Below are 12,138 nucleotides of genomic sequence, written 5' to 3'. Positions count from 1 at the left end.
AGGATGGGTGCAGCACATGACAGGATGGGGACGCAGGATGGGTGCAGCACATACCAGGATGGGGACGCAGGATGGGTACAGCACATGCCAGGATGGGGACGCAGGATGGGTGCAGCACATGACAGGATGGGGACGCAGGATGGGTGCAGCACATGACAGGATGGGGACGCAGGATGGGTGCCGCACATGACAGGATGGGGACGCAGGATGGGTGCAGCACATGACAGGATGGGGACGCAGGATGGGTGCAGCACATACCAGGATGGGGACGCAGGATGGGGACACAGGATGGGTGCAGCACATACCAGGATGGGGACGCAGGATGGGTGCAGCACATGACAGGATGGGGACGCAGGATGGGTGCAGCACATACCAGGATGGGGACGCAGGATGGGTACAGCACATACCAGGATGGGGACGCAGGATGGGTGCAGCACATGACAGGATGGGGACGCAGGATGGGTGCAGCACATACCAGGATGGGGACGCAGGATGGGGATGCAGGATGGGTGCAGCACATACCAGGATGGGGACGCAGGATGGGGATGCAGGATGGGTGCAGCACATACCAGGATGGGGACGCAGGATGGGTGCAGCACATGACAGGATGGGGACGCAGGATGGGTGCAGCACATACCAGGATGGGGACGCAGGATGGGTACAGCACATACCAGGATGGGGACGCAGGATGGGTACAGCACATACCAGGATGGGGACGCAGGATGGGTGCAGCACATGACAGGATGGGGACGCAGGATGGGTGCAGCACATACCAGGATGGGGACGCAGGATGGGTGCAGCACATGACAGGATGGGGACGCAGGATGGGTGCAGCATATACCAGGATGGGGACGCAGGATGGGTGCAGCACATACCAGGATGGGGACGCAGGATGGGTACAGCACATACCAGGATGGGGACGCAGGATGGGTGCAGCACATGACAGGATGGGGACGCAGGATGGGTGCAGCACATGCCAGGATGGGGACGCAGGATGGGTGCAGCACATGACAGGATGTGGACGCAGGATGGGGACGCAGGATGGGTGCAGCACATGACAGGATGGGGACGCAGGATGGGTGCAGCACATGACAGGATGGGGGCCCAGGATGGGTGCAGCACATGACAGGTTGGGGACGCAGGATGGGTGCAGCACATGACAGGATGGGGACGCAGGATGGGGACGCAGGATGGCTGCAGCACATACCAGGATGGGGACGCAGGATGGGTGCAGCACATGACAGGATGGGGGCGCAGGATGGGTGCAGCACATGACAGGATGGGGACGCAGGATGGGTGCAGCACATGACAGGATGGGGACGCAGGATGGGTGCAGCACATGACAGGATGGGGGCGCAGGATGGGTGCAGCACATGACAGGATGGGGGCGCAGGATGGGTGCAGCACATGACAGAATGGGGATGCAGGATGGGGACGCAGGATGGGTGCAGCACATACCAGGATGGGGACGCAGGATGGGTGCAGCACATGACAGGATGGGGACGCAGGATGGGTGCAGCACATGACAGGATGGGGACGCAGGATGGGTGCAGCACATGACAGGATGGGGACGCAGGATGGGTGCAGCACATGACAGGATGGGGACGCAGGATGGGTGCAGCACATGACAGGATGTGGACGCAGGATGGGTGCAGCACATGACAGGATGGGGACAAAGGATGGGTGCAGCACATGACAGGATGGGGACGCAGGATGGGGACTGTTGTGAATTCTGTGGTCGAGCTCCCTCCTGTGGTCATGAGTGGTACTTCGGCTGGTTCTGTCTATGAGCTTCCTCTGGTGGATGTGAGTGGGGCTGCGGCTTCTGAGTTTCCTTCCTCAGGTGACGAGGTTAAGTCGTTAGGTGCTGCTCTATTTAACTCCACCTAGTGCTTTGATCCTGGCCTCCAGTCAATGTTCTAGTATTGGTCTTGCTTCCTTCTGGATCGTTCCTGTGGCCTGCATAAGCTAAGTTCTTCTTGTGTTTCTTGGTTTGCTATTTTTTCTGTCCAGCTTGCTATTTTGGTTTGTCTTGCTTGCTGGAAGCTCTGGGACGCAGAGGAAGCACCTCCGTACCGTTAGTCGGTGCGGAGGGTCTTTTTGCGCCCTCTGCGTGGTTGTTTGTAGGTTTTGTGTTGACCGCACAGCTATCTTTCCTATCCTCGGTCTATTCAGTAAGTCGGGCCTCACTTTGCTAAAATCTATTTCATCTCTGTGTTTGTATTTTCATCTTTACTCACAGTCATTATATGTGGGGGGCTGCCTTTTCCTTTGGGGAATTTCTCTGAGGCAAGGTAGGCTTATTTTTCTATCTTCAGGGCTAGCTAGTTTCTCAGGCTGTGCCCGAGGCGCCTAGGTCTGGTCAGGAGCGCTCCACGGCTACCTCTAGTGTGGTTTGATAGGATTAGGGATTGCGGTCAGCAGAGATCCCACGTCTCAGAGCTCGTCCTATGTTATTAGTAACTATCAGGTCACTTTGTGTGCTCTTAACCACCAGGTCCATTGTGTTTCTGAACCACCAGTTCATAACAGTACTGAAGGCCCAAAGTACTAATGCTTCTCAATAGAGGGAAAAGAGAAGTTCTGAGACCATTTTTTTTTCTCTGCACTGTGTTTTGTCTTTCTTTTCCCCTAGACATTTGGGTGGTTCAGGACACAGGTGTAGTGATGGACATTAAAGGTCTGTTTTCTTGTGTGGATCATCTCACTGCAAGAGTACAAAATATTCATGACATTGTGGTTCAGAAATCTATGTTAGAACCTAAAATTCCTATTCCTGATTTGTTTTCTGGAGATAGAGCTAAATTTCTGAGTTTCAAAAATAATTGCAAACTGTTTCTGGCATTGAAACCTCGCTCCTCTGGTGACCCAGTTCAACAAGATAAGATCATTATTTCTTTATTACGTGGCGACCCTCAAGACTGGGCATTTTCCCTTGCGCCAGGAGATCCTGCATTATGTATTATTGATGCGTTTTTTCTGGCGCTCGGATTACTGTACGATGAACCTAATTCAGTGGATCAGGCAGAGAAAAATTTGCTGGCTCTGTGTCAGGGTCAGGATGAGATAGAGATTTATTGTCAGAAGTTTAGGAAGTGGTCTGTGCTCACTCAATGGAATGAATGTGCGCTGGCAGCAGTTTTCAGAAAGGGTCTCTCTGAAGCCCTTAAGGATGTCATGGTGGGATTTCCTATGCCTGCTGGTCTGAATGAGTCTATGTCTTTGGCCATTTAGATCGATCGACGCTTACGTGAGCGTAAAAATGTGCACCATTTGGCGGTATTATCTGAGCATAAACCTGAGCCTATGCAATGTGATAGGACTTTGACCAGAGCTGAGCGGCAAGAACACAGACGTCGGAATGGGCTGTGTTTTTATTGTGGTGATTCCACTCATGCTATCTCCAATTGTCCTAAGCGCACTAAGCGGTTCGCTAGGTCTGCCACTATTGGTACGGTACAGTCGAAATTTCTTTTGTCCATTACTTTGATCTGTTCTTTGTCATCCTATTCTGTCATGGCATTTGTGGATTCAGGCGCTGCCCTGAATTTGATGGACTTGGAGTTTGCTAGGTGCTGTGGGTTTGTCTTGGAGCCCTTGCAGTGTCTTATTCCATTGAGAGGAATTGATGCTACGCCTTTGGCCAAGAATAAGTCTCAGTACTGGACCCAACTGACCATGTGCATGGCTCCTGCGCATCAGGGGGATATTCGCTTTTTGGTGTTGCATAATCTGCATGATGTGGTCGTGTTGGGGTTGCCATGGCTACAAGTCCATAACCCAGTATTGGATTGGAAATCTATGTCTGTGTCCAGCTGGGGTTGTCAGGGGGTGCATGGTGATGTTCTAGTTCTGTCTATTTCATCATCCACCCCTTCTGAGGTCCCAGAGTTCTTGTCGGATTACCGGGATGTATTCGATGAGCCCAAGTCCAATGCCCTACCTCCGCATAGGGATTGTGATTGTGCTATCGAGTTGATTCCTGGTAGTAAGTTTCCTAAGGGTCGACTGTTTAATATGTCTGTGCCTGAGCACGCCGCTATGCGGAGTTACGTAAAGGAATCCTTGGAGAAGGGTCATATTCGCCCATCGTCGTCGCCATTGGGAGCAGGGTTCTTTTTTGTGGCCAAGAAGGATGGTTCGTTGAGACCTTGTATTGATTACCGCCTTCTAAATAAAATCACAGTCAAATTTCAGTACCCCTTGCCGCTGCTATCTGATTTGTTTGCTCGGATTAAGGGGGCTAGTTGGTTCACCAAGATAGATCTTCGTGGTGCGTATAATCTTGTGCGTATTAAACAGGGCAATGAATGGAAAACAGCATTTAATACGCCCGAGGGCCATTTTGAGTACCTGGTTATGCCATTCGGGCTTTCCAATGCTCCATTAGTATTTCAGTCCTTTATGCATGACATCTTCCGAGAGTACCTGGATACATTCCTGATTGTGTACTTGGATGATATTTTGGTCTTCTCGGATGATTGGGAGTCTCATGTGAAGCAGGTCAGAATGGTGTTCCAGGTCCTGCGTGCGAATTCTTTGTTTGTGAAGGGATCAAAGTGTCTCTTTGGTGTTCAGAAGGTTTCATTTTTGGGGTTCATTTTTTCCCCTTCTACTATCGAGATGGACCCTGTTATGGTCCAGGCCATTTATGATTGGACTCAGCCGACATCTCTGAAGAGTCTGCAAAAGTTCCTGGGCTTTGCTAATTTTTATCGTCGCTTCATCTGTAATTTCTCTAGTATTGCTAAACCATTGACCGATTTGACCAAGAAGGGTGCTGATGTGGTCAATTGGTCTTCTGCTGCTGTGGAAGCTTTTCAAGAGTTAAAGCGTCGTTTTTCTTCTGCCCCTGTGTTGTGTCAACCAGATGTTTTGCTTCCGTTCCAGGTCGAGGTTGATGCTTCTGAGATTGGAGCAGGGGCTGTTTTGTCGCAAAGAGGTTCTGATTGCTCGGTGATGAAGCCATGCGCCTACTTTTCCAGGAAGTTTTCGCCTGCTGAGCGAAATTATGATGTTGGTAATCGAGAGTTGCTGGCCATGAAGTGGGCATTCGAGGAGTGGCGTCATTGGCTTGAAGGAGCTAAGCATCGCGTGGTGGTCTTGACTGATCACAAGAACTTGACTTATCTCGAGTCTGCCAAACGGTTGAATCCTAGACAGGCTCGTTGGTCGCTGTTTTTCTCCCGTTTTGACTTTGTGGTTTCGTACCTTCCGGGCTCTAAGAATGTGAAGGCGGATGCCCTGTCTAGGAGTTTTGTGGCCGACTCTCCGGGTTTGCCTGAGCCGGCGGGTATTCTCAAAGAGGGAGTAATTATGTCTGCCATCTCCCCTGATTTGCGGAGGGTGCTGCAAAAATTTCAGGCTAATAAACCTGATCGTTGCCCAGCGGAGAAACTGTTTGTCCCTGATAGGTGGACGAATAAAGTTATCTCTGAGGTTCATTGTTCGGTGTTGGCTGGTCATCCTGGAATCTTTGGTACCAGAGATTTGGTGGCTAGATCCTTTTGGTGGCCGTCTCTGTCGCGGGATGTGCGTTCTTTTGTGCAGTCCTGCGGGATTTGTGCTCGGGCTAAGCCCTGCTGTTCTCGTGCCAGTGGGTTGCTTTTGCCCTTGCCGGTCCCGAAGAGGCCTTGGACACATATCTCTATGGATTTTATTTCGGATCTCCCCGTATCTCAAAAAATGTCGGCCATTTGGGTAGTTTGTGATCGCTTCTCTAAGATGATCCATTTGGTACCCTTGGCTAAATTGCCTTCCTCCTCTGATTTGGTGCCATTGTTCTTCCAGCATGTGGTTCGTTTACATGGCATTCCAGAGAACATCGTTTCTGACAGAGGTTCCCAGTTTGTTTCGAGGTTTTGGCGAGCCTTTTGTGCTAGGATGGGCATTGATTTGTCTTTTTCCTCGGCTTTCCATCCTCAGACAAATGGCCAGACTGAACGAACCAATCAGACCTTGGAAACATATCTGAGATGTTTTGTTTCTGCCGATCAGGATGATTGGGTGTCCTTTTTGCCGTTGGCTGAGTTCGCCCTTAATAATCGGGCCAGCTCGGCTACCTTGGTTTCGCCGTTTTTCTGCAATTCTGGGTTCCATCCTCGTTTCTCTTCAGGGCAGGTCGAGTCTTCGGACTGTCCTGGTGTGGATACTGTGGTGGACAGGTTGCAGCGGATTTGGACTCATGTAGTGGACAATTTGACCTTGTCCCAGGAGAAGGCTCAACATTTCGCTAATCGCAGATGCTGTGTGGGTCCCCGACTTCGTGTTGGGGATTTGGTTTGGTTGTCATCTCGTTATATTCCTATGAAGGTTTCCTCTCCTAAGTTTAAGCCTCGTTTCATTGGTCCGTATAGGATTTCTGAGGTTCTTAATCCTGTGTCTTTTCGTTTGACCCTTCCAGATTCTTTTTCCATCCATAACGTATTCCATAGGTCATTGTTGCGGAGATACGTGGCACCTATGGTTCCATCTGTTGATCCTCCTGTCCCGGTTTTGGTGGAGGGGGAGTTGGAGTATATAGTGGAGAAGATTTTGGATTCTCGGGTTTCGAGACGGAAACTTCAGTATCTGGTTAAGTGGAAGGGTTATGGTCAGGAAGATAATTCCTGGGTCTTTGCTTCTGATGTCCATGCTGCCGATCTTGTTCGTGCCTTTCATATGGCTCATCCTGGTCGGCCTGGGGGCTCTGGTGAGGGTTCGGTGACCCCTCCTCAAGGGGGGGTACTGTTGTGAATTCTGTGGTCGAGCTCCCTGCTGTGGTCACAAGTGGTACTGCGGCTTCTGAGTTTCCTTCCTCAGGTGATGAGGTTAAGTCGTTAGGTGCTGCTCTATTTAACTCCACCTAGTGCTTTAATCCTAGCCTCCAGTCAATGTTCTAGTATTGGTCTTGCTTCCTTCTGGATCGTTCCTGTGGCCTGTCTGCTCAGCATAAGCTAAGTTCTGCTTGTGTTACCTTTGTTTGCTATTATTTCTGTCCAGCTTGCTATTTTGGTTTTTCTTGCTTGCTGGAGGCTCTGAGTAGCAGAGGGAGCACCTCCGTACCGTTAGTCGGTGCGGAGGGTCTTTTTGCCCCTCTGCGTGGTTGTTTGTAGGTTTTTGTGTTGACCGCAAAGCTATCTTTCCTATCCTCGGTCTATTTAGTAAGTCGGGCCTCGCATTGCTAAATCTATTTCATCTCTGTGTTTGTATTTTCATCTTAACTCACAGTCATTATATGTGGGGGGCTGCCTTTTCCTTTGGGGAATTTCTCTGAGGCAAGGTAGGCTTATTTTTCTATCTTCAGGCCTAGCTAGTTTCTCAGGCTGTGCCGAGTTGCATAGGGAGCGTTAGGCGCAATCCACGGCTACCTCTAGTGTGGTGTGATAGGATTAGGGATTGCGGTCAGCAGAGTTCCCACGTCTCAGAGCTCGTCCTATGTTTTTGGTTATTGTCAGGTCACTTGTGTGCTCTGAACTTCAAGGTCTATTGTGGTTCTGAATTACCTATTCATAACAGTCCTCATATGAACTCGAGCGTGGGAAAATATTCTGTAAAGTTCCCAGGCTCGAGTTCATATGAGGACATCCAGCAGAGGGCTCATCACCGCAACTGAAGGTAACTACAGGTCATTGACCTACATTCCATTCATTCCACGAGGTTTTACAGGCAGGAGCACAGCTGCATTAGCAGGCTTCTGCTTGTAAAATTAGTTAACCCCTTCAGATGGATTTACAGCGTGGGACGAGACTGATCATCGGAAGGTATGGGATATTGTTGTTTTTTTTATTTTACCTTTTTTACAGAACGAGGGTCTTCAGGTGGATTACCAGGATACTAAAATATTACAACAACCTGTGTATTTATTTAAATAAAATACTTAAGTTGGAAACTTGGGCTGAAAGGTGGCAGATGAGGTTTAACAATGATAAATGTAAGGTTATACACATGGGAAGAAGGAATCAATATCACCATTACACACTGAATGGGAAACCACTGGGTAAATCTGACAGGGAGAAGGACTTGGGGATCCTAGTTAATGATAAACTTACCAGGAGCAGCCAGTGCCAGGCAGCAGCTGCCAAGGCAAACAGGATCATGGGGTGCATTAAAAGAGGTCTGAACACACATGATGAGAGCATTATACTGCCTCTGTACAAATCCCTAGTTAGACCGCACATGGAGTACTGTGTCCAGTTTTGGGTACCGGTGCTCAGGAAGGATATAATGGAACTAGAGAGAGTACAAAGGAGGGCAACAAAATTAATAAAGGGGATGGGAGAACTACAATACCCAGATAGATTAGCGAAATTAGGATTATTTAGTCTAGAAAAAAGACGACTGAGGGGCGATCTAATAACCATGTGTAAGTATATAAGGGGACAATACAAATATCTCGCTGAGGATCTGTTTATACCAAGGAAGGTGACGGGCACAAGAGGGCATTCTTTGCGTCTGGAGGATAGAAGGTTTTTCCACCAACATAGAAGAGGATTCTTTACTGTTAGGGCAGTGAGAATCTGGAATTGCTTGCCTGAGGAGGTGGTGATGGCGAACTCAGTCGAGGGGTTCAAGAGAGGCCTGGATGTCTTCCTGGAGCAGAACAATATTGTAACATACAATTATTAGGTTCTGTAGAAGGACGTAGATCTGGGGATTTATTATGATGGAATATAGGCTGAACTGGATGGACAAATGTCTTTTTTCGACCTTACTAACTATGTTACTATGTTACTATGTTACTATGTTACTTTGTAATAATGTGTGTGTGTGTTTTTAACCATTTCATACAATTGAATTAATAATGGATAGGTGTCATAATTGACGCCTCTCCATTATTAAACTGGCTTTAATGTCACCTTACAATAGCAAGGTGACATTAACCCTTCATTACCCCATATCCCACCGCTACACAGGAATGGGAAGAGAGTGGCCAAGTGCCAGAATAGGCGCATCTTCCAGATGTGCCTTTTCTAGGGTGGCTGGGGGCAGATGTTTTTAGCCAGGGGGGGGGGGGGGGGGGCGCAATAACCATGGACCCTCTCCAGGCTATTAATATCTGCCCTCAGTCACTGGCTTTACCACTCTGGCAGAGAAAATTGTGCGGGAGCCCACGCCAATTTTTTCCGCGGTTTAACCATTAAATTTAATAGCTAGAGCGCCCAAATTTTGCACATATACGCTACTAACATTGGTAGTGTGGAATATGCAAAAAAAAAGGGGATATGAGATGGTTTACTGTATGTAAACCATGTCTCATATCATGTCGGGTTTGTGAAGGAGACAGGAAAAGCCGGCAATTGAATTACCGGCTTTTAAGCTATCTAGCCCTGCATTAAATATAAATATATATATTGGTGTCTCCCTGACATATATATATATATATATAATATATATATATATATATATATATGTATATATATATGTATATATACCTATTCTATGTGTATATATCTAACCTGTCAGTGTGATTTTACTGTACGCTGCGCTGAATTGCCGGCTTTTCAAAGGGCACCGGTGCGTAAAAATGCGTTTTTTTCTCGCACCCATTGACTTGCATTGGCGAGTCTCGTCCGAGAATCGCAGCAATACGCAGCATGCTGCGATTTTTTTCTCAGTCCGATTTCGGCTGAGAAAAAAATCGCAAATGGAATGTCACCTATTGAATAACATTGGTCCGAGTGCAATCCGATTTTTTTTTATCGGATTGCACTCGTCCGTTTTCCTCGCAAGTGGAAAGGAGCCCTTAGAATCTATCACATCATTGTCATGTAATCTCGTTATTCCAGATTACACGTCACAAAACTCCACCAATCCCAGCCGCATACATATCCATGTGAATATTCCAATTCTCACTGGAGAAGTGGGGTTGCCTTGTATACTGGGTCACATGACATCTAATTAATGTCATTAATAATCCCTGATTTCCTACAGCCTGATAATTGCACAGCACATGAGGAGTGACCTTGCGGGAGGCTGAGGGACCAGTAATGATGAGGGCAGTGATGATTTCTACTGATGCACGTAGACATCCGTGAGGCTGGCATTCAGAGAGATTCCTGGTGCTGGCAGTGCAGGGTGATGATGAGGAGGAGGAATAGGAGGCCCCCTGCTGCTGGTGGTGGCCACAGAACCATGTGATGATGCTATTGCTGGAGCAGCAGCTCAGGAGCAGCCTCCTTTCTTCTGTTTCAGGCTGTCATGGCTACTGCCAGCAATCTGACTCCCACAAATTGCAGCTGGTGGCCTATTTCTGCAATAGAAAATGATGCAGGGAAAACCAGTGAAGGCAAAGAAGATTCTGAAGTCTCAAAACCCAACCTCAAAGCCAAGGACAAGCTGGTTTTATATCACTGGACACAGTCATTCAGCTCCCAGAAGGTGAGGAGAGGGCATGATTCATTGTGTGCACCTCCATTACTACCAGCAGCAGCATCACCAGCACTGGAGGGTCCTAGATGTGGGGTAACAGGCTGCAGATGTCATGTGCTGATGACCAGGGGACCCTCCTATATTATACAGGGGCCTGGGTAACAGCCTGTGCCTGTCACTGCAAAAATAAGAGCCATGTCTAACATCATTCATAGCCTGAATCTATGGACAGTATCTATCATATCTACAGCACCTACCAATCATCAAATATCTATTGTATTTATTTTCTATTTATTGCATGCTTTCTATATATCAACCATTATCAATCTCTATCTTATCTATTTTTTTATGTCTATATATAATGTAAGTATAATAATATATTTTTTTCTAATCCTATTTTTCTTTCTATTGCATTTCTTCTTTCTATATCACCAAATATCTACGTTTCTATTTCATACATTCTATCTATTTATCAACCAATCATGTATCTGTCTGATATCAACTATTTATCTGTCTATCTAAAGCTATGTATCCACCACCTTTTATCTATATATTACCAAAAATCAATCTATCTATCTACCTATCTATCTATCCCATATCTATCTATCTATCTATCTATCTATCTATCTATCTATCTATCTATCTGTCCCATATCTATCTATCTATCCCATATCTATCTATCTATCTATCTATCTATCTATCTATCTATCTATCTATCTATCTATCTATCCCATATCTATCCATCTATCTATCCCATATCTATCTATCCCATATCTATCTATCTATCTATCTATCTATCTATCTATCTATCTATCTATCTATCCCATATCTATCTATCTATCTATCTATCTATCTATCTATCTATCTATCTATCTATCTATCCCATATCTATCTATCTATCTATCTATCTATCTATCTATCTATCTATCTATCTATCTATCCCATATCTATCCATCTATCTATCTATCCCATATCTATCTATCCCATATCTATCTATCTATCTATCTATCTATCTATCTATCTATCCCATATCTATCTATCTATCTATCTATCTATCTATCTATCTATCTATCTATCTATCTATCCCATATCTATCCATCTATCTATCCCATATCTATCTATCTATCTATCTATCTATCTATCTATCTATCTATCCCATATCTATCTATCTATCTATCTATCTATCTATCTATCTATCTATCTATCTATCTATCCCATATCTATCTATCTATCTATCTATCTATCTATCTATCTCTATCTATCTCATAGCTATCTTTGTTTCTGTAATAAATACATAAATATATTTTTTTCTGCCTGTTATATTCTCACTTTACTTGCAGTCTTGCTTACTGATAGAGAATTGCAGGACTCATAAACCATAGATAATGACAGGGCCTTCTCAGGGTTGGATAGAAGCGGGTGACCTTTTTGACCGCATTCTTCGTATTGACTGAAAATGTCACAGTACACTGTACTATATTGTTTTCAACATGATGTTATATATAGATGTCCCTGATGGCAAATCTGGTCCTTCACCAACATATGTGCATTAAGATGAAGCTTAAGATCTCATTATTGCAATTTTAAAGATGTTTCCTTTCTATGTGCCCTATTAGGGAAAATGGACATTTTAGAGGCGGATTCCCTGTTTGGAACGCCCCTATATGATTCTGAGCGGCGCAGTGCTATCAGAGGTGGAGCAGGCCTATCCATTTGTATCATGGTTGATTATATTTTAAATAGCCAGAGTGTAAAACCACACTTCCCCTGTAGGGGATGCTGCAGTGA

At 46.1% G+C, this 12,138-nt stretch overlaps 1 protein-coding gene across 1 annotated transcript in view; it reads left to right on the top strand.

Annotated features, from left to right (window-relative positions):
* Positions 1 to 9,832: 9,832 nt before the first annotated feature.
* Positions 9,833 to 12,138, top strand: part of GDAP1L1 (ganglioside induced differentiation associated protein 1 like 1) — a 107,266-nt gene continuing 104,960 nt past the window's right edge. The window contains exon 1 of the mRNA XM_069751258.1: positions 9,833 to 10,359. Coding sequence (XP_069607359.1) covers positions 10,180 to 10,359 — 180 coding nt within the window. The 5' untranslated portion in view covers positions 9,833 to 10,179. The remainder of the gene's footprint in view (positions 10,360 to 12,138) is intronic.

The sequence above is a fragment of the Ranitomeya imitator genome, chromosome 2 (assembly GCF_032444005.1).
Source record: "Ranitomeya imitator isolate aRanImi1 chromosome 2, aRanImi1.pri, whole genome shotgun sequence".
Classification (NCBI taxonomy): Eukaryota; Metazoa; Chordata; class Amphibia; order Anura; family Dendrobatidae; genus Ranitomeya; species Ranitomeya imitator.
Note: the sequence above shows the minus strand (reverse complement) of the source record. Positions and strands in the feature narration are given on the sequence as shown.